The sequence below is a fragment of the Sitophilus oryzae genome, unplaced genomic scaffold, assembly GCF_002938485.1.
Source record: "Sitophilus oryzae breed Bouriz unplaced genomic scaffold, Soryzae_2.0 scaffold_85_pilon_pilon, whole genome shotgun sequence".
In the NCBI taxonomy this organism is placed as follows: Eukaryota; Metazoa; Arthropoda; class Insecta; order Coleoptera; family Curculionidae; genus Sitophilus; species Sitophilus oryzae.
The window spans coordinates 533,386-559,958 of record NW_022147483.1 but is presented as its reverse complement, the minus strand read 5'-3'; the positions used below and the strand labels follow the sequence as shown (position 1 = coordinate 559,958).

The 26,573-nt window shown below is 32.2% G+C and overlaps 4 protein-coding genes and 1 long non-coding RNA gene across 6 annotated transcripts; 1 reads left to right on the top strand and 4 right to left on the bottom strand.

The window, feature by feature from the left end:
* Positions 1-837: 837 nt before the first annotated feature.
* On the bottom strand, positions 838-5,684 carry LOC115890035. Its single transcript, XR_004051552.1, has 6 exons — positions 5,633-5,684; positions 4,572-5,065; positions 4,440-4,513; positions 1,828-2,031; positions 1,455-1,656; positions 838-910 (listed from the first exon to the last, which is right to left on the bottom strand). It is a non-coding gene; the product is annotated as an uncharacterized LOC115890035 (long non-coding RNA).
* A 4,388-nt stretch (positions 5,685-10,072) lies between these two features.
* Positions 10,073-14,178, bottom strand: LOC115890034 (cofilin/actin-depolymerizing factor homolog). The gene is made up of 4 exons (XM_030910143.1): positions 13,929-14,178; positions 11,868-11,984; positions 11,579-11,784; positions 10,073-10,463 (listed from the first exon to the last, which is right to left on the bottom strand). The coding sequence occupies exons 1-4, from the start codon at positions 13,929-13,931 to the stop codon at positions 10,343-10,345; spliced, it is 447 nt and encodes a 148-aa protein (XP_030766003.1). The 5' UTR covers positions 13,932-14,178; the 3' UTR covers positions 10,073-10,342.
* Positions 14,179-14,990: 812 nt separating this feature from the next.
* Positions 14,991-22,482, bottom strand: LOC115890126 (RNA polymerase-associated protein Rtf1). Its single transcript, XM_030910276.1, has 11 exons — positions 22,327-22,482; positions 21,816-22,038; positions 21,591-21,756; positions 21,237-21,515; positions 19,577-19,948; positions 18,435-18,618; positions 18,156-18,368; positions 17,095-17,243; positions 16,661-16,796; positions 16,322-16,556; positions 14,991-15,408 (listed from the first exon to the last, which is right to left on the bottom strand). The coding sequence occupies exons 1-11, from the start codon at positions 22,390-22,392 to the stop codon at positions 15,308-15,310; spliced, it is 2,124 nt and encodes a 707-aa protein (XP_030766136.1). The 5' UTR covers positions 22,393-22,482; the 3' UTR covers positions 14,991-15,307.
* A 238-nt stretch (positions 22,483-22,720) lies between these two features.
* On the bottom strand, positions 22,721-25,114 carry LOC115890061 (actin-related protein 2). 2 transcript variants are annotated; one of them, XM_030910183.1, is made up of 8 exons: positions 24,937-25,110; positions 24,750-24,860; positions 24,653-24,667; positions 24,192-24,350; positions 24,003-24,131; positions 23,758-23,946; positions 23,478-23,702; positions 22,721-23,243 (listed from the first exon to the last, which is right to left on the bottom strand). In XM_030910183.1, the coding sequence occupies exons 1-8, from the start codon at positions 24,982-24,984 to the stop codon at positions 22,917-22,919; spliced, it is 1,203 nt and encodes a 400-aa protein (XP_030766043.1). In that variant the 5' UTR covers positions 24,985-25,110; the 3' UTR covers positions 22,721-22,916. The 2 variants fall into 2 exon arrangements, with proteins under 2 accessions (XP_030766043.1, XP_030766044.1); XM_030910184.1 differs by lacking the exon at positions 24,653-24,667 and having other exon boundaries at positions 24,937-25,114.
* Positions 25,115-25,182: 68 nt separating this feature from the next.
* LOC115890063 (leucine-rich repeat-containing protein 59-like) lies at positions 25,183-26,521 on the top strand. Its single transcript, XM_030910185.1, has 4 exons — positions 25,183-25,410; positions 25,474-25,533; positions 25,593-25,834; positions 25,893-26,521. Exons 1-4 carry the CDS (start codon positions 25,312-25,314, stop codon positions 26,482-26,484), a joined length of 993 nt encoding a protein of 330 aa, XP_030766045.1. The 5' UTR covers positions 25,183-25,311; the 3' UTR covers positions 26,485-26,521.
* The last annotated feature ends 52 nt before the right edge of the window (positions 26,522-26,573 follow it).

Sequence of the window (26,573 nt, the reverse complement as noted above, 5' to 3'; positions counted from 1 at the left end):
TTTCACCTATATTTCTGCTATCTCTAGTACTTCGAACTCGTTTCCAAACTTCAACCCTTAATATCTCGGGAACTATAAGGGTTAGACAGGAACGGAGGGGGGCTTTCGATAGGGATTTCAACCCTCTATAAGGGCGCAAAACGAGGGCGCGATCGGAAACAAAAAAAAAATTTGGCGAAAAATGAGGTAAGGGGTAAACCTTCCTTCACTTTTGCCAAAAAATTTTTTTGTCTCCGATCATCCCCTAAATTTGCACCCTTATAGAGAATTGAATTCCCTATCGATTGCCCAGTTCCGTTCCTCGATATCTCTTATAGTTTGGAAGTTATAGCCGTTTTTCGAAAAAATCTAACTCGTTCGAACTCGTTGGTCGGGTACTCCGTTTTTTGCCAGGTTGAAATTATTTTGGGCAGTTTTTGTTAAAAGTGAGACGCCTTGAATTTATATCAGGAACACATGAGTGGCGAGGAGGTATTTTTCGGTACCAGGAGTAAGCAGTTACATTCACCATTTTGTCAAGAATTTTTGATCTAAATATCTGATTATTTAGCAGGTCAAATATATTTTAAAAAAATATATCTGTATCTGAATATGCTGGATTTTAATCAGGAATATATATAGAATACTGTCTATTCCAGAACAACTTGTAAGTTCGTTAGTATTACGATGTATTATTTGTTATAATTAAATGCCATTTTCTTGTTGTTCACGAATAGACGGTATAATATATTTCAGTCCAATAAAACTCATTTATTATTAATTATTATTTATTTATTAACTTAATATATATTATTATATTATTAACAATATAATATTAAAAGTATATTAAAATCCGAGGTGCTGATGGACATGCTGATGTCTATGATGAGGTAAATAAAACTTCTGGCTACCCTTCTGGAAAGTCCTGGTTCTGGAAGAAAAATACAAAAATACATAATTCATTAACTGTTCACTAACAAGCTTGATTAAAAAATATTACTTCTACCGTATGATCGAAAAAAAAAACGGCGTCTGCGATGGCTATGAAATGAAGATCGCTATCATTTTACATGTAAAATTTTATGAGGAATGTCATCGACGTTCATTTCCAAGTCAACTAGACGCCGCTTTTTTCGATCACCCGGTACAATATGATGGAAAAAAATACGGCCTCTGCGATGGCTATGAAATGAAGATCGCTGTCATTTTATATGTAAATTTATATGGCAAATGTCATTGATCGTCATTCCCAGCCAACTGGACGCCGTTTTTTTCGATAATATGGTACTGTATGATCGAAAAAAAACAGCGTCCAGTTGGCTGGGAAATGAGGATCGATGACATTTCCCACATAAATTTACATGTAAAATGACAGCGATCTTCATTTCATAGCCATCGCTGACGCCGTTTTTATTCGATCATACGGTATTTGTTAAATATATTTGATTTAAAAAAATGCTTTTCTTATAATTTACCTCAAATTGTTTAGTTTCCTCGTAAATGATGAATTTTACTCTGAATCCACTGTGAATGTTGAATTTAATCAACCTAAGGGCATCTCGAAGAAGGTGGTTGAATTGAAGTGCAGCTGTCCTGATGCATTGCTGGCAATATTCATGAAAAGAATAAATGTACTGTCCTGGAACTGTATACATCCATCGATTTGTTGTAAAAAATCTGTAAAAAAAGAAATAAATATATTACATTTCGTTATGGCTTATATATACATATTTTATAACATACTATGAGAAATATAGTTTCTTCTATAAGATATTAATAAAAAATAAGACTTATTTTGTTTAATTTCTAAGTTGTAGTTGTAGATAAGACTGAACTGTGTATATATACCTCCATTTATCATCAAGCTTTCGTCTCTCGATGCCTATTACAACTTCCTGCATCACATTTAACCCTTGGTCAAAGATTAAGCCTCACCAATCACTTCCGATTCCAATTAAGCACCTTTATCTGAGAACACCACCATTTCCTCTTCTGTAAAAGGATGTATGAAGAATGTAAACTGTAAGCTCGTATCTGGTATTATTAACATGTCTAAAAGAAAACAAAAAAAACATATTTTAAACAATCAAAAATCACAACCTACAAAAGATTAAACAAAATAAAATGAATCCAAACGTTTAAAATATATATTTTATGATGTTAAAACATAGAAAATAATATACTAAACATAGAAACAATGTTAATAATATCGAAAAAAACTGGAGTCTCCATGTTGATTCATAAGTGCAAATTCAGTTATAAAAAAAACAAAGACAATGCAACTAAATACAAAACAAAATTGTAAGTTATACTGAAATCTTCAATTAGATAGTACCGTTGGTTAATTTTTCGTTAGGGAATTATAAAAGAACGCATCTAAACAATAAATAATTACACAAAAAAATATGTTCAAGAACCGGCCATGACGGTTTACGAGGATGAACAACTTTTGAGGTCAAAAAATACGTAAAATAGTACAAAATAAACGGTACTTACTATTACAGAGGATCGAGTAGAGCGTTAGGAACATCTTATGAATAAATAATACACAATAAAATCATTTTTTCTAGCTAAAATTACAAAATATTCTAAGACCGACCGCCTTTCTTTGCTCTTCTTTGCTTAAAATTAGTGCTAAATTAAAATAATAGATGGCTCTGACAAAAAACTTTTTGGGAATTCGAAAAAGTAGATTACTTTAATTAATTACATTTTAAAAATTAATAGTACAGCTATTTCCTGATAGATGGCAAAACAATTGATTTTTTTTACAGAATTCTACCCAAATAACAGATTTCTGTTGTCATAAATACATAGTACCTGTATTCCCCACTAGATGTCACGACACGCCCAGTTTTACAGAAATCTTTCTAGTTAACAGTGTAGTTTTATTAATAAACAACTGATGGCGCCACTTAACAATATAATTACAAAAACCGCCACCACGATTGATTTGGCGCTGCAATCGCTTCCGCGGGCTTAATGCAAAGTTTGAAATAGAAAAATTTATTTTAGAAGTAATATTAATGCGTTAAAGACCAAATTCGTATTGAAAATGCTTAAAATAATTTGAGAATATATATATTAGTTGGATCTTATGTAAACAAGGATAATAAATTAAGTTCAGAGTAAATAAAAATGTTTTTTTTTTCAATTATATCTTTAAAAGACTATTTAAATAGAGGCATCAAAATTGATTGAAAAATTAATTAAAAATAATCCGTAAACCGATAGAATCACATCGCCTTAAGAAAAATTTTAACAAATTTATACAATAAATACGTATTTGTTCCGTTTTTTTCTATACAGTTAATGATAACCTTAACGACCTAAAGCACCGTCCTATACCTAACATTTTACCTGTCAGTCTTACCTGTTTGTTCAAAACATATCAAGTAAAATATTGCGTGTAGCAACAAAAAACGACGATGTTTTATGTTTTACGACAAAACATAAAGCATCGTCTACACGCAACATTTTAACTGTCAGTCTTACCTATCCAAGTAAAACGTAATGTGTAGACTAAGCTTTAGGATTGTTAAGTTTATTATTTAATTATTAAATAACGGGAAAGAAACTATAGGATAGCTTAAATCATCCTTATAAATATTTCAATCAAAGAAAGTACCTTAAGATCGAAAAAAATGGCGTCAGAGATGGCTAGGAGAAACTTTTATAAGCGAAATGTCATCGATCGTCATTTCAAAGCCAAGTTGACGTCGTTTTTTTTCGATCATACGGTATATCACTTAAGTAGTTATCTGTAGACGAAGCTTTAAGATTAATAAAGTTATTGTACTGTAGGATAAAAAAAAACGCCGTCATAGACGTCTAGCTATGAACTTTTTCATGGGAAATATCATCGACAGTCAGTTCCAAGCCAGCTCGACGCCGTTTTTTTTCAATTGTACGTTATCTTACTTAAGTAGTTATGTGTATATACCGGGTTTTAAGATTATTAAGGTTATTGTTTAATTAAAAAAAGAGGGAAATCTACAGGGTAGCTTGAATCGTCTTTATAACTATTTCAATCACGGATAAAACCTTTTTTCAATGTATTTACTTTAGGAAAAGGTTATATCTTTGATGGTACTTATTTTGTTTAAAAAAATACCGTAGGATAAAAAAAACTGCGTCATAGATGGCTAGCTTCGAACTTTTACATGGGAAATGTCATAGATCACTATTACTAGGCCAACTTGACGCCGTTTTTTTTTCGATCGTATTCGATAAAATGTGTTATGCTTTAGGAATATTAATGTTAGTATTTTATTTAAAAAAAAAATTGAAAAATACATGTCGAGTAGCTTGAACCATTTTATAACTACTTAATCAAAAACAAAAAATTCAAATGTGTTCGCCTTAAAAAGGGATTTATCGTAAATGGTCCTTTCTTTGTTTAAAAAAAGTGCAGTAAGATCGAAAAAAAAAGCGTCAGAGATGGCTAGGAACTACTTTACCTAAGTAATCGAAGAAATCCGGTACGCGAGCTCCTGCGTCGCGAAGTGCAGCATCTTTGGCCGTGGCAGTTTCGCTGGCGAAATTAATTGATAATATATTTGATTTAAAAAACAACATTTAATATAATTTACCTAAAGTTATTTAGTTCCTCTTCAATAATGAATTTCATCCTCATTCCACTGTTGAGTGTTGAATTTAATCAGCCTAATGGCATCTTGAAGGGGATGGTTGAAGTACAGCTGTCCCAAAAAATCCAAAGTAGTACAATATCCCATCCAAAAACTCAATTTTAAATGGATTTAGAAACAAAATAAAGAGTACATACATAGAAATAATAAATTTCATAGAATGAAGACAATATGGAAGACAAATGAAGAAATAGAGGTACGGAGAATTTAAAAAATGCATAACTTAGAAAATTCTCAGAAAAATTATACAAAAAATTATAATAACTTCGTAAGCTTCTTTCATTTAACAATAATTAAGTCACAGAGATCCAGAGAATCGTCTATAAAAATCTTTGGATCCACCGAATTCATTTGAGGCATTTCTTTGATTTTTCTCTCCCCTATGTCAAATGTACCTTTCTCTTGATGCTGGTAGCTTAACTGTTGAACTATTATACCTAAAAATGTACATTATGTGTCAGTATAGATGCAAAAATATTGTTTTTTATTAGTCAAAACTATTATTAAAAATATATTGACAGAGCCAAAAAATCGATATTCCTCACAAAATGGTGAAGGCGCTTATTTAAAAAACTAGTTAAAATTCTATAAAAAAATATAATTCCTCAAAAACTAATTAATATTATTACTTTATAATAAATATTGAGTATACAGTCCAAAAAAATCAATATTCCTGACAAAATAACGAAGGCGTTTATTTAAAAAAAAAAAAAATATATATATATATATATATATATATATATATATATATATATATATATATATATATATATATATATATATATAATTTCTCAGAATAGTATATTGTTTTATTAGTACAAATGACACTTTTTGGGGCGTGGCTGTACGTTTGACATACAGCCAAAAAGTCGAGAGGCACAAAAAGAGCCACAAAAAGTCATTTTTACTCCGAATAGAACATGCTATTTTTTTCAAACGTCACAAATAATTTTTTAAACAATTTCAAACGTTCCAAATAATATAAAAATATTTAAAAGTAATACCTTGTACGTAATTATATATCAAGAAACTATGAATACGCTCGTTGCATCGTTGAATTTGACACATTATGTCAGTTCAAAAATATATTTCCGTACTTTTATGCTTAGGCGTTAAATACTTTTGTGACGTTTGAAAAAAAACTAATTAATATAGCGGTGCTGTCTTGACTACATATTAAAACTAGAACAATATAATAAATGCAAAAGAAAATCATCAAAGACTTCAAAAATTTTGATTGCAAATTTTAAGAGAGCTCAAATTTTACAAACAGATCGAGAATTTAATTCTTTATTGAACAGATAAAACTGTACTTTAATATCTCTTTTAATCTTAGAGGTAAAATGTTTTAAAGCTAACAAATCGAAAACAGGAAGGAATAAAATTTATAATCAGCAAGAGTTAGTGGTAAATTAAATGATTTAAAGTACAATAATGCTTTTAATAATAGATAATTGACAGTTTCAGATGCTATTTTATTACTTTGTAATAAAGAATAATACTGTAACAAAGTATACAGTTAAAAAAATCAATATTCCGGACAAAATGGTGAACTTATTAAAAAATTTGGTAAATAAAAATTAAAATAAAAAAAATAATTTCTCTGTCTTGCTAAATATTGACATTATTTTGAATTTTTACCAATGATAGATATATAGACAGAAGAGTATTTAAATTAAGAGTAATAATTAAACAATCAAAAGTAATAACTACCTAAATTTGGTTCTTGTTCATTGACGTTTCCTATAGACCTTCCGTGGAAAGTGTGCAGTTTGGGATCGGTTAAAGCAGGATAAAAAACCACTCCCACTCGATATTGTGATTAGCCACTCCATGCTCGATATTGTGATTAGCCACGACATTTCTAGCGCAGCACAGCAAGTTAGCAGCAATCTGCATAGCGTACAGCAATCTGTCGGTAATTTCAGTAATTCGTCCAAATACTTGAAGTAAAGATAAAGATATAATAAAAAAAGATATAGTTACGGTAAAAAAAAAACAGAAATACTACAATAAGATTGTCAGTAATGTATAGTGTATTTTGTTCATGTATGGTGTATATTGTGTTGAGATAATTTCTAAATAGCATAAAAAGATTATTATTATTTTTTATTTATGCTGTACCTTTGTGGCAATATTGTTATATTTACCTTAATTTATTTGTTCCATATATAACTGTAATTGAACTATATCCATATCTTCTGTTGTGTCTGTGAACTGGTACTTGTATCACCCTGTAGATAGATCTAATTCAAATAACTCTTCTGAATATCACAAAAACTCTTGCAACTGCTTTTCAAAATTCTTGTAAATCAAGAAAATTGGGAGAAAAACCTGATGGTTTTTATTTCTAAAATAAAAAAAGAAAACCAATAAATTACTATTTCTTTAAAAAGTCATAAGCAGTATTTGTTATATCTACTAGATAGTATGTAAGATTAAAAGTACATTAAAACAGTAGATGTAACTGAAAAATAATTAAAATTAATTATTTTATTATATATTCAAAATCCACATTGTTATAATTTTTGTTCTTGGAATTAATTTCAATTTTTTAAAGGATTGGATAGGCAACCAGTAAAATTAGAACTGTAAAAACTAAATGCAATTTCATGCTCCCTTTGATTTATATTTAATAATGTGATTAAAATAAATAAAAACTATAAGAAATATAATTTCCTCTATAAGATATTAATAAAAAATAAAACTTACTTTCTTTAATTTCTATGTTGTAGTTGTCGATAAGGCTGAACCGTGGGTGAACATTGTATATACACCTCCATTTAACATCAAGCCTTGGTCTCTCCGTACCTGTTATAACTTCTGGCATCACATTTTACCCTTGATCAAAGATTAAGCCTCACCAGTCACATCCGATTCCAATTAAGAACCTTTGTCTGAGAACACCACCATTTCCTCTTCTGTATAAGGATGTATGAAGACTGTAAATTGTAAGCTCGTGTCTGGTACTATTAACATGTCTAAAACTAAAAGAAAACAAAAAAACATATTTTGAACACTCAAAAATTACAACCTACAAGAGATTAGTGTTTTGCCATCTAGGAAATATCTTTGTAAGAGTTTCAAAGTAATTTTTAATCCTTAGAAAAATGAGAACCATAAAGAGCATTACATAATACCACAATAATACCAAAGATGATTGATAATCTTGATAATACTTTGATAATACTAAATAAAATGCCACAAATAATAAAATTTTGTGAATAAAATATATCCAAACGTTTAAAATATATATTTTATGATGTTAAAACAGAAAATACTATACTAAACAGAGAAATGTTAATAATATCGACAAAAAAACTGGAGTCTCCATGATTGATTCATAAGTGCAAATTCAGTTATAAAAAAACAAAGACAATGTAACTAAATACAAAGAGAAATTGTAATTTATACTGAAATCTTCAATTAGGTAGTAACGTTGGCTAATTTTTCGTTAGGGAATTATAAAAGAACGTATGGAAACAATATAATTACATAAAAATATTGTAGATTCCAAGAACCAGCCATGACGGTTTACGAGGATGAACAACTTTTGAGATCAAAAAATATGTAAAACAGTATGAAATAAACGGTACTTACTATTACAGAGGATCGAGTAGAGCCTTCGGAATAGCTTATGATTAAATAATACACAATAAAATCATTTTTTCTAGCTAAAATTACAAAATATTCTAAGACCGGCCGGCTTTCATTGCATGTTCTTTGCTCATCTTTGTTTAAAATTAGTGTTAAAGTAAAATAATAGATGGCTCTGACTAAAAACTTTTTGGGACCTCGAAAAAGTAGATTTCTTTAATTTAATACATTTTAAAAATTGATAGTACAACTATTTTCTGATAGATGTCAAAACAATCGATTTTTTACAGAACTCTATCCAAATAACAGATTTCTGTAATTCATAAACACATAGTACTGGTATTCTCCGCTAGATGTCAAAATACGGCCAGCTTTACAGAAACCTTCTTTGTTAATTGTGTAGTTTTACTAATTAAAGACTGATGGCGCCACTTCATAATATAGGTATAAAAACCACCACCATCATTAATTTGGCGCTGCAATCGCGTCCGCGGGCTTAATGCAAAATTTGAAACAGAACAATTTACTTTTAGAAGTTATATTAATGCGTTATAAGACCAAATACGTATTGAAAATGCTTAAAATAATTTGAGGATATATTTATTAGTTGGATCTTATGTAAACAAGGATAGTAAATTAACTTGAGAGTAAATAATTTTTTTTTCAATTATATCTTTAAAAGACTATTAAAAATTAAAATAGAGGCATCAAAATTGATTAAAAATAATCCTTAAACCGATAGAATCACATCGCCTTAAGACAAATTTTAACAAATTTACACAATAAATACGTATTTGTTCCTTTTTTTTCTATACAGTTAATAACCTTAACGACCTAAAGCACCGTCCTATACGTAACATTTTACCTGTCAGTCTTACCTGTCTATTCAAAACAACAAGTAAAATATTGCGTGTAGCAACAAAAAACGACGATGCTCCATGTTTTACGACAAAACCTAAAGCACCGTCTACACGCAACGTCTTGCCTACGAGTCTTAGCTGTCCAATCAAAACGTATAAGTAAAACGTAATGTGTAGACGAAGCTCTAGGATTGTTAAGTTTATTATTTAATTAAATAACGGGGAAGAAACTATAGCATAGCTTAAATCATCTTCATAAATATTTCAATCAAAGAAAGTACCGTAAGATTGAAAAAAAAACCGCGTCAGAGATGGCTAGGGGGACCTTTAATAAGCGGAATATCATCAATCGTCATTTCAAAGCCAAGTTGACGCCGTTTTTTTCGATCATACGGTGTATCACTTAAGCAGTTATCTGTAGACGAAGCTTTAAGATTAATAAGGTTATTGTACCGTAGGATAAAAGAAACGCCCTCATAGACGTCGAGATATAAATATTTTCACGGGAAATATCATCGACCGTTATTTCCAAGCCAACTCGACGCCGTTTTTATTTAATTGTACGTTATCTTACCTAAGTAGTTATGTGTATATACCGGGTTTTAAGATTAAAAAAAGAGGGATAGGTAAAAGAGGATAAAACAGGGTAGTTTGCACCATCTTTATAACTGTTTCAATCACGGATAAAATCTTTTTTCAAAGTAATTACTTTGAGAAAAGGTTATATCTTCGATGGTACTTACTTTGTTTAAAAAAAATACCGTAGGATAAAAAAAAACTGCGTCATAGATTGCTAGTTTCGAACTTTTACATGGGAAATGTCATAGATCACCATTTCTAAGCCAACTTGACGCCGTTTTTTTTCAATCGTACGGTATTTTACATAAATATTTACGTGCTATGCTTTAGGATATTAAAGTTAGTTTGGAAAAATTAATTATTTTAATTTAATGTTAGTTTGGAAACTTTTACAACAAAAGCCCCAAACAAAAATTTCTTTTTTATTATCGTTTTATTGATTCACTTTTTTTACATTCAAAATCGTAATAAAAACCACCGCTAGTACAGTTTTTCAAAAATCAAGCTTTATATTATTCAAATACTTATTGTATATAAATAGACACGCTCCACGAACTGTTTGTTACATTTTTTTGTTTCGTTTTGGTGCGTATGAAGAGAAGAAAAAAAAATACAGTCGAACGAACAGAACAAATAATAATATTAATAATAGTAGTAAGCGCGATCGCGTGGCGCCACCTATTGGCGATCGGTGGCCCTCAGTTTCTCTTCCACAGCCTCTTGACTCGCCTCTGACAGGTCCGTCGCTTGGATATACTTTTGTACGCCTACCAACGATTTCTTAAGGGCATCGAATGAGCTGAAACAAGAAAATACATCTGTTAATTCATATTAGTTCTTCAAACGTCAAAAATGCGGTTATCTTTTTTTTTTAGATGATGACTCTAGTTGTTTAATAGTCTAAAGTTTAAATAACATCCCCTTATGTTGACTACAAGATATGAAAATAAAACTCTATGCTCAATTTATGGTCTTCAGTCATTTGTGTTGCATTGACATGTATGTTGGCTACAGGAGGATAATCAAAAAATGAGTTTATGTATGTTATGATCTCAGGTTCTTATAGAAATAATAATATTTTCTACAATAAGCCTCTAAAAGCCAAAAAAATATCTCTTAAGTTGGTCAAATTTTGTGATGTAAATTCTTAAATCATAACTCTTGTGTAAATAGTTAAGGTTTATGTTGACTACAAGATTTTAAAAATAGGAGTCTAGTTACAATTCATGGTCCATTACTTTGAAATGCAACTTGGATACAGGAAGATGATCAAAAAATGTGTCATGTATGTTATGGTCAAAGGTTCTTAAAAGAAATTATAATCTTTTTTGATATAAAAAAATGTATCAAAGATTTTATTAAATTTGTGTTTTCAATGTTTAGATCATGACTCTAGGTTGTGACATAGCCTAAAATTTAAAAAAAATCACATGTTGACTACAAGGTAATGTAGAATTTATGTCTCTATATGTAGAATTTATGGTCTACATACGTCTACCTCTTTTGCATAAAATTCGAATGTATGTTAGTTACAAAAAAGTGATCAATACAAATAAAAGGAGTCTAGGTAAGTCATGATCTAAGGTTTTATAGACAAATTAAAATCTTTTTGATACTTGATACCCTAAAACATAAAAAAATGCCTCCAAAGTTGGTCAAATTGTGTTAGAAATAAAAAGTCTCATAGATAGAGATAAAAAACAGAAATTAATAAATGTCATATGCGTTTCTTTAGAAAAAACAACCTTACATGTTTCCTCTATTGCATCGCATATCTTTTATTTACCTTCTTTTACAAGCAACAAATTTATATAAAAGAAATTTGCCGTACTTGGAAGAAGGTTACACTAACATATTTTTTTTGGCAAGTTTTCAAATAAAAAAATGTGCTTCGGACATCTTTCTGGGGCTTACCTAGAGTACAACATCTTCTTCTTGACTTTTGCGGTGTCGGGGCACCACGACATAAGGAACAGCTTCTGTTTTTTGCTGGACTCGGACGTGCCCTGGCACTGGTGCATGTATTCAAAGTCGTAGAGGCCGTAGCGGCATTCGCCCGCGCCCCCCGCTTGGAGATTCTGAAGAAACTGGTCGTATTCTTCGTCTCTAGCTCCAATCACCTAATATTCGAAGAAAAAAGGTATATTAAAAATTTTTTTAATACACAAGATGCCTTTTTACTTTTTTTTTCAATCATATTTACCTCAACATCAATTTGTCTTTCATCTTTAATGAAAAAGATCACGTATCGGTGCTTCTTGTCTTTTTTGATTTCTTCGTAGGTAGTTTTACAGGCATCTGATACTGTTACACCGGATGCCTAAACGAAATAACTAAAATTAACATATCATCATCACCATTTTCTGCTTATTTAACCATTTCCAATAATGGTGTAGCCTCCCTCACATATTTAGTTAAAATCTCTTTGTAATTCACAAAACGATTTAGCAACAAACAATGAACTAGGAAAAAAAACATTGTAAACTGGAAATGCTAATATTTGGGACAACTAATACACAGCTCTGGATCTCTACTATCAGAAATCAACAAAAGTTAGTATTAGTTAATTAAAACATTCGACTAATGTCTACCAACAATCATGACCTATGCATGCAAAACCTGGATACTTAAAACGGACATTATAACGAAACTGCAGGTCGCACAACCCTCATTGGATCGAAATAAGCTGGGAATAACCATGAAAGACCATAAAAAAATATAGTGGATACTACAAAAGACCCAGGTAATAGATGTCATCCACAGAATCAAATCCCTGAAGTGGCAATAGGCCGGACACCTGGCAAGAAATATCCACGAGAAATTAAGAAACCTAGAAGATTAGCAGGAGATAGATAACTCCAATAATAGACAGCAAAATATATTTAACAATATTCTCCAATAAGTCTCACAAAGAATCATCAATAATAATAAAAAAAGAAGATAAGATAAAACAATCTACACTCATTAAAATAGAATTTCTAAAATTAAAACTCAACAAATAACTGTATAATCCAATACCATACATGCCTTTACCTATAATTATATGAATCATAATTCAAATTAACACATTACTCAGATAACTTATTGTTTTTATTTGTAATCACATCATTAGGGTGACTTGTATAAATCAAAATGATAAATATTTGTCCTCTCTTTGTTTAGATTACTATATGGAACACTCTGTATATTCGTCTGTAGTTGTTTTTTATTTGTAAAATCATTATTAGGATAAATATAAATGTTTTTAGTCTGTTAATTTCAAATTAAGTTCGGGACGCTCTGTATATCCGTCTATAACTGTTTGTGTAGCGAAATTTTGCCAACAAAAACCACTTAATTTTATTTTGACTACTGGCACGAACTTTTCTGGTATAAATTTAGATTATTTCGTAAAAAAATATTAAATCCTGTTAAATAAAATAAATCTTTGTAGTCCTGAAAGTAAAAAATATGTTTTTTTTTAATTAATAATGCGATAGAATCAATAAAAACGTGGCATATGTAAAATACTTTGCAAAAAAATCTGGGACAAAAAAAAGAACGTTGAATAGGAATTAAAAAATGTATTCACCTATAACACAGAGTCGGCCAAATTTGGACAAATTTTCAATCCCGGCGTGCCTAAATTTAGAATGCCCACATGGAGCTTATTTTTAGACCGTCTTTTCAAAGCTTCCCAGGGGGGATGGGGATATTATTCACGCCACGCTCTTCCCGTTTATTCATCACAATAACAAAGAATAATTTAAAAAACACTGGGGGAATATTCAAATTTATCGGAAGGCGTTATCGACGAGCACTGTATCGAATGACATGGCCATATAAATCCCGCCGGCCGTCTTCGTTGAAAATCTTCCTCAAGGAGCCTTTTATTCAGCCTTGAAAGGCAAAGTGGACGGTGATTCACCATCGGGCATCGAGTTCGACGGAATCCAACGGTATTTCAACGTGCCCAGACCAAAAAAAAGGTCTTTTAACACACCCCATTTTGACAGCACGTAGACATTTTCGAACTGACTCAGAAATACCTCGAAATTTCGTCATTAAACAACTCTCCGTCGCTTTATTTATCGTAACTTTCCTTATAACAGTAATAACAAGTAATAAAACCGTCTAAAAGTGTATTTCTTGAGTAAAATCGGAAATGCTTCGTTCAATGGCGGACCGGCATTATTTCATATCGACTTTGACCACTTTCCCGGACTGTTTTATACCGAAATAACTGTCGGTTTTTACGGGAAATTAATCGTAGTTTCAAACTTACCATGCTGAATTAATCCAAATAGGGAAAAACTACACAAATCACGACTGCTGTTAACACCGAACTCAAACGACTGGCTCGCCTAGAGAATATTTTTTCAGGGACGATGATCGACGTGAAGTTTACGTCAAAAATCCAACGGTTTATGTTTGTTTCTTTGTCACACTCGCAGGATCAGAGTGAAAAAACGACTGAGTTTCGAGGTTAACGGATGTGTTTTATAAGGAATTAGTTCCTGCGTGCGCCGCTTGACTCGATAACTTTAAAAAGATTAATCTTTTTAAATTATTTTCTAATCGCTCTCGAAAATAAACAGCCTTATATAGAATTACTTGTGTTTTTCTATACCTAGAAATTTTCAAGTACGTGCAGTTCTCGTTAAAAATAAATGAAAAGCCGGACTGTTTTTCGTGGCGGAGGTGCGCTGAAGTTTTAAAACGTAACGTTTTGACGTATAATCGCTAAATAGCATGGAGAATTGACTTTTAACAAACATTTTCTAATTTATTCGGTGAATCTTTGTTATTATTTTGGATTTTTGATCATACAAACTTAGAATTTAATAGAGAAATTTAGAAAAATCGGTGACTCACTGGCAGGGACCAATCTAGACGCGGCCAGCTTGAAATGCCCATAAAAGGCAAACGAGCCATTTCAAAATGGCCGCCTTTTCGATTTCAAATTTTTAGCCACGCCCAAATAAAATCGCGAAAATATTTTTAGCAAATCCGTCCGTATATTAATCGTAAAAAAATAGAGAAAGTATGGGAGAGTATTCAAAATTCGGTACGTCGCATACGTCACTCCTTTTTCTAGGTAACCACCTGTGCCAAGGTCACTGAACTCTTGCCAAATCTACCAAAATTTCCTTATATGGCAAAAAGTAAATCCCGAACCATTTAATTCCATTGTTTATTCAAATTTCGCTAGACAAAATTAAAAACGCTGTGTCCTTTAAAGGACAAGGTGATTATTTTTGCATTATCTGCGCGTGTAAATAAATAAAACACTCCAGAGTTTATTCACAAATAATTATAATAATCATTATTATGAATAATCGTTTTTGTTTTCTAAAAAAAGAATCACAATACATTTTTTGTTTCCTTGTCTTTCTACGAACGTCATAAATGTACAGGGGGAAGAAATAATTAACAATAAATAATATATTGCTAGAAAAATAAAAACGTTTTTTTATGCTTACAGCGCGTCACAACGTCTAAAATAAACTTCAAAATAAGAGTATATAATAATAATAATATATATCGCCTAATACTTTTGCGTTAAAGTACAATTTTGTAAACTTACTTATGAGGAAATAACTTAAAGACTATATCTATATTAATAAACCTAAGGATATAGGGTGAGAGATTTAAAATAAAATACTATATGAGCCCGCGCTTTTTCTTGTAATCTTGAAGATTCAAACTGCGCTTGGGCGCCAAGTCTTTCGTGGTGGTTTTGGGAACTACGTTGACAGTTGTGGCTAGAAAAATAAAATAGAACAAATTAACAATTTTATTTGATAAACCAAAACTCCCGTTTTTTTTTATTGATACGCTCCTTCCTTAGTAGAATATAATTGAGGAAAAAGGCGTCAATGAAATGAAGATCGCTGTCATTTTATATGTAAATTTATATGGGAAATGTCATTGATCGTCATTTTCCCGCCAACTGGACGCCCTTTTTTAATGCCAATTTCATGTCAATTTTTAAAAAACATAAACAACGGTTTTCAAAAATTTTTAACCCTGACGTGACGTCACTGTGGGACATATATGGGCTTCACAGAAAAGTCACAAGAAGGGTGTCTAGTGTACAGATGGTCTCATATTACAATAAAATTATTAATATATGAAAAAATTAATAAGGTTACTCAGATACTTTGAGACGAAAATATCGTAGGATCGAGAAAAAAAACGGCGTCAGCGATGGCTATGAAGTGAAGATCGCTGTCTTTTTATATGTAAATTAATATGGGTCATTAATCGTCATTTTTCAGCCAACTGGACGCCGTTTTTTTAATGCCAATTTCATGTCAATTTTTAAAAAACATAAAAAACGGTTTTCAAACATTTTCAGCCCTGACGTAATGTCACTTTGGGACATATATTGGCTTCGCAGAAAAATCACAAGAAGAGTATCTAGTGTACAGATGGTCTAATATTACAATAAAATTTAAAGGTAACTCAGATACTTTGAGACGAAAATACCGTATGATCGAAAAAAAACGGCGTCCAGTTGGCTGGGAAATGACGATCAATGACCCATATTAATTTACATATAAAATGACAGCGATCTTCGTTTCATAGCCATCGCTGACGCCGTTTATTTTTTCAATCATACGGTACTAAAGTAGTTTAAAAAATAAGTTAATTATACTATATGAAGTCTTTTACCAGGTAAAGGAACTTCTAGGTCGATTTTGATATCGAAATCGTGCGCGGAGAACAGGTCTTCCTGCGTAACTTGGGCCTGTTTCTCCACTTGCTTCTTCTGTTCGACCTCTTTGGGGGCCTCGCTCAGCAACATCTCCTCCTGGGCCTTCTTCTCGGCAGCGGCCAGAGCCTCCTTTTCCCCGGACTTGAAATTCATCCTCGGTTTCGTCGATCTTCTGGTGAACGGATCGTCAACCTTTTGACAAAACCAAAGAAACTTGTAAATTTAGAGAATTAAGAAAAAAAAAGTTTTTTAAGTGATATAGTAATATTTCTTTTGCACAATTTTTTTAAACCTACCTTTTTGCCTTTATTGGCTCTAACTTCTGCAATAATTGCTTTTTCTGCTTCTTCCACGTTCCTTTTCCTGTTCCTATCGTTTATGTAGGAAATACTCGATATCGTGGAAGTACGCATCTTGTCCAATTCAGAAGCCCTAATGAAAAATATTTTCTTAAGATTTAAAGAATATTTCATCAATTTTTCAGTGGGTTTCATCAAAATCACAGAGATATAGAGGTAGGGAGAATGAGCATGAATGAAATTAAACTCAAATAAATTAGTAGTCATCAACTGTTGTTATTACTTATTGATCTCCACTGTAAACCTAAGCGCGAACATAAGAAAATTTTTTAATAGATGTGCACTCGTCGAAGCTTATTCTACCTACCTCTATATCTCTGGTTGATCGTTATCATTAAAATTGTCAAAGAATAGTGCAGTAATTATCTAACCTTTCTTCTAATTGTGATAATTTGTCGCTCATTTCTCTGGCAATGTCATCGTCGCCTCTAGCTAAAGCCGCGTCCCTTTCTTTCATCAGTTCCGTCTTTTTCATGGCGTAGTTGTGTGGGTTGGGCTTAAACCGTTCCTTTTCTTTAATCTGCAAAAGTCACTTACTGTTAAATCTGCATATCTTGTCACAGACATATTACAAGAGTAAAACAACATCGCAAAACATTTTCCGATGCACGTCAACAATCATTTGACTTTATAGAGCAAATGATGGTAACAGATATTTTATTTAAATTAAAGCTGCAAAAATTAGTTTAAACCGAATTTTATTATCGCTATGTTGGTCACATTGCGCAGTGTTCAGCAATGTTGTCCTTTATTATTTGACAATTATCCTAACGTCAGTCATTATTTTGTATAATATTGTGTTGTCGTTGAATCATTGTGAGTAATTCTCATTTTTTTCCCTACTTTCATAGTCTTTTTTTAAAAATTGTACTTTTAAGTACAAACAGTTCTTTTAAGAACTAAATTTTCGAGTTTTTGAATTGCATTTCTTGAAAATATGCCGAAGCATTTAAACAGTCGAGGCAAAGAGCTTGTAGCTTCCCTGATAAAACTATTTCGAACAAGAACGTTCTGCGTTAGTTTTTATTAAATTCTGTGACTATTAGTTTGTGCATTAATAGCATCCTCTTACTTGTTATTGCCACTTATAGCGTTGTAAGATGTATATCAATAAATAAATAAATAACCCTTAATAACGCTTAGAATAATCTTTATAATGGACTAGTTTTTGCCAATATGTAATAAGTAAAATAAGCTATAAAACAAATAAATCAATTAATTACTAAAATACTAGTTATTAAATTAAAAATAAAACGTAAAAATCTTTAAAAATGATATAATAAATATATTGTTTGTTTCATCTCATAAATCCATCACAATCGGGCAGCGCTGTCGCCATCGCTTGTCACTCAAAGTTGATGACGAGCATCGGAAATTGTTTTGCGATTACCATACACATGAGAATTTTTTCTTTAAAATTAACATCACTTACAATTCTTTCGACGTCTTGTTCGTTAAACTCGTAGCTGATGGCCTCCTTGATGTCGGCCTGCTTCTGATCGATGTGCCCCTTGGACGGAAGGTCGTGGTTGGCGGCGTAAGTAGCTTTCAACCAATTCTGAAACTCTCCCTCCGAGAACTCCTGGTTGGAAACGAACTCCAACCGAAACACCCTCTCCTGCGCACCGTGTCTCACTTTCAGACCCTAATATCGAACGATTTAACAATGAGGCCTTTGTTAAAAATCATTTTTATATGAATTTGCACTAACTTTGTTCGTTCTCGTGCTGCCCAACTGGTAGATTTTTGCCGTTTCGTACACGCCAACCACTTCGGCCGCCCTGTATACGGAAGTGCCGTTGTTTTGGCCTATTCCCACTTTGATGAAACAGCCCTTGGCTATTTTGTCGAAGTACGGCATGTGCACGAAGCGTTCGAGTTTGTGTCTAGAAAGCCTATATAAAAACAATCATTTTATTCATGATACCTTCAAAGTCGGAATTTTAAAGAAGGGATCTAGTTGTTTTTATGGTCTAAGGTTTAACTTATAAACCTGTTATAAACTGTAAAAAAAATAAAATAAAAATTATTGATACCTTTTAGTAGTACACCCTGTACAATAAGTTAAAAAGTGGCACAGGCTGTTGTATAATAATTTACTACTAGCAGTCCTTTTATGACGTGACTTTCAAATAATGATAGTTTCAAACTAAGGCTTTTAAATTTAAAGGAGGGTTTAAATGATGTTACGGTCTCGATTTTAAAAATTCCTATGAAAAATTAAAATAAAAATAAAAATTATTGAGAAGAAATTAACTGCTACCAACCTAATAGAGTCAGATCATTTTTATTAGAGACGAACCCCGTGATATAAAAAGTTAGAAAGTGAAAAAGAATGTTGGTTAATACACTACCAGCAGCCTTCTTATGACGTCACTTCCAAGTAATGATGGCTTCAAACTAAGGATTTTAAATGAGGGTCTAGCTGATGTTATGGTCTAAGTTTTAAAAATTGAAAATCATCATAAAAAATAGAAGAAAATTAAAAAATTACGCTTCCAAATAATGATGGCTTCAAAGTAAGGATTCTAAAAAAGGGTCTAGTTGATATTATGGTCTAAGGTTCAAAAATTATAAACCACATGAAAAATTGAACAGAAAAGAAAAATTATTGAAAAAAACAAGTAGCAGTAAACTAATAAGAAACAAGATTTTTATTATTTACACCAAAAAAATACTGTTGAATAATTTTCTACCCTCAGTCCTTTATGACGTCATTTCAGAACAATGATAGCATCAAACTAAGGATTATAAAAAGGGTCTAGGGATATTATAGTCGAAGGTTTAAAAAAAATCGCAAACCGCTTAAATAAAAAAAAAATAAAAATGATAAAAAAAAGAACTGTCACTAACCTAATAGAGTTCAGATCGTTTTTCGTTGGCACGTACGCCGGCTTTTTCTCCTCCTCCCGCTCGTTATCGCTACTGCTCGAACTGGAGCTGGACGACCTCGACCTGGAGCCGGACCTCGATCTGGACCTGGACCTGGCCTTCTCCCTGGCCACCGGAGAGCTTCGTTCGCCCTCCTCCGCGTTGTCGCTGTCGCTGTCATCCGAGTAAATGTCAGAGGCTTTGAGTTTGGTCTCGTTTTTCTTGGAAAGCAGCTCCGATTCCTCCTCTTCCTGTCTCTTCTTTTCTTCTTCCTTTCTTTTACGTTCTTCTTCGGCCTCTTCACGCTTCTGTTTGCCCTCGCGCCGCGCCTTCAGTTCTGCCATAGCGTTCACCCTTTAATAATATAATAATATAAAATAAAACAGAGTTGAAATAATTTTAATAAGCTAAAAATAAAAAAAAATTGTTGAATAATAATTTACTACTAGCAGGCCTTTTATGACGTCGCTTCCAAATAATGATTGCTTCAAACTGGGGATTATAAAAAAGGGTCTAGCCGATGTTATGGTCTAAGGTTTACAAATAATACCATAACAAAAGTTTAAGGAAAATTAAAAATGACTGAAAAAAATTATCACTATATCTAACAGAGTTTAGATGGTTTCTAGTAGACACATATAACCTGTCTAATAAGTTAAATAGTGAAAGAGACTGTTAAATAATAATTAACTATTGGCAGCCCTTTTATGACGTCACTTACAAACAATGATGGCTTCACATTTAGAATTATAAAGGTGGGTCTAGCTGTTGTTACAGTCCAAGGTTTAAAAATTAGAAACCATACAAAAAATTAAAAGAAAATTAAAAATTATTAAAATAAAGCTTAAAGAACCTAACAGAGTTTAGATGGTTTCTAGCAGCCACTAGTCAGTAGACTAGAGTCTACACTCTAGTAGACACCCTGTCTAATAAGTTAAATAGTGAAAGAGACTTAAATAATAATTAACTACTGGCAGCCCTTTTATGACGTCGCTTACAATGATAGCTTCACCTTTATAATTATAAAGGAGGGTCTAGCTGATGTTACAGTCCAAGGTTTAAAAATTAGAAACCATACAAAAAATTAAAAGAAAATTAAAAATTATTTAAAAAAAAGGATTATCATTAACCTAACGTAGTTCAGATGGTTTCTATAGAGGGATATGCCCTGTATAATAAGTTAAATAGTAAAAAACTGTTGAATTACTACCAACCGCCCTTTTATGATGTCACTTCCAAATAATGATGGCTTCAAACTAGGGAGTATTAGGGTCTAGCTGATATTATGGTCGAAGGTTTAAAAATCAAGAACGATCGAAAAATTAAAAGAAAAATCAAAATTATTGAAAAAAAAGAACTACTACCAACCTAATAAAATTCAGAACGTTTTAAGTAAAAAAAAAATTTAAAAAACGGGCTGAAACAATTTTTTTAAGATAATTGAAGGGTCCAGGGGAAATACATGATAAGCGCTACTTTCTTAATTTTAATTTATAATATAACAATATTATAGTGGGTCTAGCTGGTTCCTACAAAATGTATAAACTCTGCAGGGCAATACGGTGTTAAATCTTATGATATATGCCTAGAAAATGGCCCTTATCATATTTTTCCCCCTGGACCCCCCTTCAATCACACTAACCTTTTATTTTCAGCTTTGCCTCTGTTCTCCTCAATATTCTTCTTTCGTTCCTTGCTACGCTCCTTATGGTCTATCGAAGTAAAATCCGTCTGCAACTTGCTGGTATCCGGTTCCTCAACTTTTTTCTCTACTTCCTTAACTTTAACTTTTTCCTGGACAATTTTTTCCTCCTTTTTCTTATTGACTTTTTCCTTATCTTTATCTTTGGGCTTTGAAAATGGTTTGTCTCTGGCCCTTTCTAGCTTTTTCTGCTGTCTCAGTTTCTTCTCAATTTCAAATCTACAAGGCAAAGTCACTTGTCAAAAATAAAATTTTGTAAACAAACACAGCATACTGTGATAAAAAGATACTCACCTGGTTCTCATCATTTCTCTTTGTTCTATACGCTTGAAAATTTCAGTTTCTCTCTCTTTTTCGGTGAGACTGGCTAATCGCGCTCTATCTTCTTCATCGCCCATGAGCTGGTCATCATAACCATCGTTAAACTCTTCCTCTGAGCTACTTGAATCCGATACTTCACCTAAATCACAGTAATTTTATTATTTTCTAAATAGTTTTGTCAAAATGCCAGGATACTACCTTCCTCAGGCTCAGAATTGCTCTTTTCCGATGCCTTGTCATTTTTGGAGGGACCTTTTACGTCCTCCGCCTCTGAATCTGATGCGGCAGAGTCTTTTTTTACCTTTTTCTTCGAGTTTTTCATTTCTATTTCACTTTCTGATCCGCTCGAAGCATCCGAACTAGATTTCTGCCTAGGAGACGCGTTCTTTTTGTTTTTCTTCTTTGCCAGGCCTAAGAACTCCTAAAATATCGCGTTTAGATTAAATAGAAACAAATTTCGAGGAAGCAAAGCCAGACACAAATATGTTTTTGGGGGTACAAAATGTTGCAAAGCATTTTCAAATAAAATTATCGTAACAATAATAAACGTTCGATCATTTTGACACTTTGGATTGAAACAAAAATATTTTTTTAATTTTCTAACGCCCATAGTCGACTGGGATTCGGGAAAATGAATTTCCAGGTAATGGGTTCAAAATCCTCAATTTTGAAGGTTAGGAAAGAAATAGTACGGTAATTTTGCACTTACCGAGTCCAAATCGCTATCGGAGTTTTCACTGGAGTCACTCTCGATCATGGCTTTGCGTTTTACCATTTTTTAACTATGTTTTCACTAAAATTTTGAAGAAACACAAGAATTTAACGAACAGACAAAACAAACGATTCACTACTATCACCACAGAACAATTTTTTATTTTTTTCAGACAAGTGACAGTTGACAGTCGCCAACTAGGTATGGGACAGAGATATCGATATCTCAATAATATCCATTTTACCCAAGGATGGGTGTCGTAAAAAAGGTATTTACGTGTAAAATATCAAGTTTTTACGAAGTAGACTCTCAAAACGTAAAAAACTTACAAAGCGGGATATTTGAACAAGAAAAATTCACAGCATACTCAAAGAGGAATGTTATTAACAACTTTCAACACTAAACTCTCTTTAATATCTTCTTAATTTAGGAATCGATTTAAAAAAATAATAGTTAAGTAACCTAAAATTACAATAAAATGCATATTGGCTTGGGTAAAAATAATTACAGAATAAAAGAAATACGAAAATCAAATGCTTAAAATATTAGAGTCACGTTATTTGCACTAGGTTGATCACTGTTTATTGTTATCCGATGCGATTGCCGAGTTTCTTTAGAACCTGTTTCACACCCTGCTCCTCATACTCTTTTTTGGATAACCAGAATTCCGCTCTGTCTTTCATGACCTCGGCTAGCACGGCCCCCCCGATAAAGACCATGTCTTTTCGCCGTGGAGGGTCTTCGATGCGTATTTTAAATTTGTTCAAATTTTTTGTATCATTTTTCAGTACTCTCTCCAAGTACAATTGCTTTATTTCCCGTTCTAGGCGCGAGGGGAGCCCTGGGTACATCGTGGAACCACCGGAGAGTACTATGTGTTTGTACAGTTCAGGTCTCATATCAATATCTGCAGCCTAAAGAAACATTTATATTTATTTACATTATAGGAAAACGGTAATTTGTAATAAAATGAAATTTTAGGAGCATATGTAGGTTAATTGAAACCGTTTTTTAAAAATATCTAGACTAAAAAATGCTCCAAATTAACCTACATCCTACATATGCTCATAAAATTTCATTTCAATACAAATATTGTATGTACATACCATGTACAGGGTGAAACACTAATAATAGGCCAAAAATATTACCTGAATAGTGTTAAATATTAGTTCTGCAATACCCTGGCCTTCCACATTGATGAGATGGGGTTGAAACAAGGCTTCCGGCGCCTCAAATCTTTCACCCCCCACTTTTATCACCCTGCCATCAGGCAAGGTGTAGGGCTCCACTAATACTGTCGTCTCTAAAGCCAGTTTTTGTTCCATTTCTATATCGTAACCTATGTAACACAACTTCTCCTTCATCATTCTTACCTAAAACAAGTTATTTAGTAATACATTAAAGTAAAACATTTTCAGAGCAACTTACAGTCTCAAAATCGGCAGAGTGGTTGAAAGCGTATCCCCTGAGCAAAAGTAACTTGATGAGGTATCGCGTTATATCGCGTCCCGCTATATCTAGACGTCTTGTGAGGTGGGGTAATGCATATTCTTCGTATACTGGGCAAATATGTGTGACACCATCGCCAGAGTCAACTACAACTCCAGAAAGAAGACCCTATGACATTATTTTTTACATTATTTTATATAAAAACCAAACTGGATCATTATTACTTGAGCATAGAGTGTTAAAACCGCCTGTATAGCAATATAGGCTCCTGCAAATCCATATTCCTCAAACATAACCTGTATCATTCGCTCTCTGTTTTTCGTGGGGTTCATAGGTGGTTCAGTTAGAAGTATCTTAAAGAAAATTCAAGACTATAAATGACTTCAATTAATCGGTTTATGATAAAAAAATACCTTGGTGTTCTTTGGATCTAAATTCATTTTCTTTGGACCAAAAGTATAGTCCCATACATGGCACATATCTTCCCAATTTCTAACTATACCATTTTCCATAGGATATTTTACTTCTAGCAGGGATCTTAGGGCTGAGGCCTCATCTCCTACCATTAAATCCTAAAAAATAGCTCTCGAATAACATAAAGTATGATGTGTAACATTTGAAAAATCAACTAACACAATAGCTTTCATGCAAAAATTAACATCTTCATTACGATGTTACTTACAGGAAGAGTACTTCCTACCTCCTGATGCATGTAAAACATTTAAAAACGAATTAGATGTGGTTTGCAATGAGAAAACTCAAATTTACATTAGCAAGAACACACCAAAAACAATAAATAACAAATAAGACTGAATAATGGTTATATCAAAGGGGAAATAAATAAAATAGTTAAAAGCACATACAATAGACTTACATCTACATGTAAACCCTAAAAAAGGTACAAAACATTACTGAATCATGTTAAAATTGAGGTAAATACATGGAACAATAAAAAGTAGTTAATGTCTCACCTTAACTTCAATATCTCCTATTTTATTAACAGCTCTAATGATAGGCCTTCCCACCATCGAGGGGAAGATGTGAGCAGGAAAATTTGAACCAGCATATCCGCATTTAACAAACTAAAATAAAGATTGTTTAAATAAATTGTGGGATGATAAGATACAAATTCGTTAAAAACTACGAAATTTTACTTACCCCAGTGCCGTTATCACATACAATGACTTTTCTACCTTCACTATCCATTTTGGCCTAAGTTTTTAACTAACATTTAATTTATATCTACAGTTTATTTAAATTTTGCGTGAATCATTCGGATTTTATAATTTTTCTTACCACACCTCAACTTGACATGTTGTCATTTTCATGTCATTTTTGACACCTACCCGCGCGAAGTTAGCAATAAAGCGTTCTTCGTTTTTCTTTTTATGGCGCTAGCACATTATTTTGACAACTCCTAATTTTTTAATCTCGTCCAGATTTAAATGAAAATAAATTCTTGTCGACGTGGATTTGTTCAATTGATTTGAACAACCACTTTTTTCAATAATTTTGTGTGAAAATAAATAAAATATGGCCAAGAAAACGAAAATTAACGTTAAAGAAAGGTTTACCGATGGAGAAATCGATTTGAGCATGTCAGATTTGGATGAAGTTCCAGTGAGAGAAATAGTAAGCTTAGAAAGCATCATCATTTTTGCGATTCTTTTCAATAATATAATATTTTCTGAATAGGCAGCGTTAAAGAAAACAGTGAGTCTCGACTTGTCTAACAATCGGCTCACTTATTTACCTGTAAGTTATTTGAATTTGTCACTGTTTTTAACCTGTTAACCTAAATAGCTCCATTTTAGAGTAACTTTACTGTTTTGACAAGCCTTACTAAACTAGATTTGAGTAAAAACGAAATTACAGAGTTACCAGAAGAGTTTGGAACGCTCTCCAAGTTGAGGTACTTGGACTTGTACAAAAATAAACTTGAAAGGCTACCTCTAAGTTTCAACCAACTGATACACTTGAAATTTTTGGATTTGAAAGACAATCCTTTAGTTCCCGTTTTAGCCAAGGTAGCCGGCCCTTGTGTAGATACCAAAGGGTAAGTGGAATTGTTAGTTTTCGTTATAAACACAATGAGATAAAAATATTTTACGTAGGTGCCAGCAATGTGCTAGAGATATTGTAAATTTCTATAAAAAGTTACAAGAGGAAGTTGATACCGAAGTAGAGATGAGGAATAAAGCTAGAGCCAAGCAACTGGAATTAAATAAGCAGAAAAAACAGGATGAGAGAAAGAAAAATAAAGTGGAAAAACAGAAAAACAAAAAGAATAATGTTGAGAAAGAGATTAAAAACAATCTTACCGAAAAACCACCCAAAAAGGAGCCGAAGAAGAATAAAAATGTCCAGAAAAGGAAGCACAAAGACAGATCGTCCTCATTTTCCTATTTGTTTCTCTTTATTTTCTTCTTATTGTTGTGGGTACTCATTTCCATTGAGCATCCAGTACTACAACCTTTATCAAATACAATAAGTAAATATTTTAACACAACTGTTAATAAATTACCTATTGAGTACAAATCTTATGGTGAATTTTGTGGTAGTGCTGTAAAATCATCACAGGAACATACAAAAAGATTTGTACAAAATACAGTGGAATTTATTCATACAAATCTATTTTCTCAAGATATTGTAAACAAAATTAAAGAAACTTACTTTAAGTTATCACAAAAAATAGCTGGCAAATAGCATTGACTATTCAAATAAAAGTTTTTTAAGCTTTTTATCAACTAGTTTTTTTTAGTTGGGTTGGGTAGAGAATGCAATGAAACAACTGA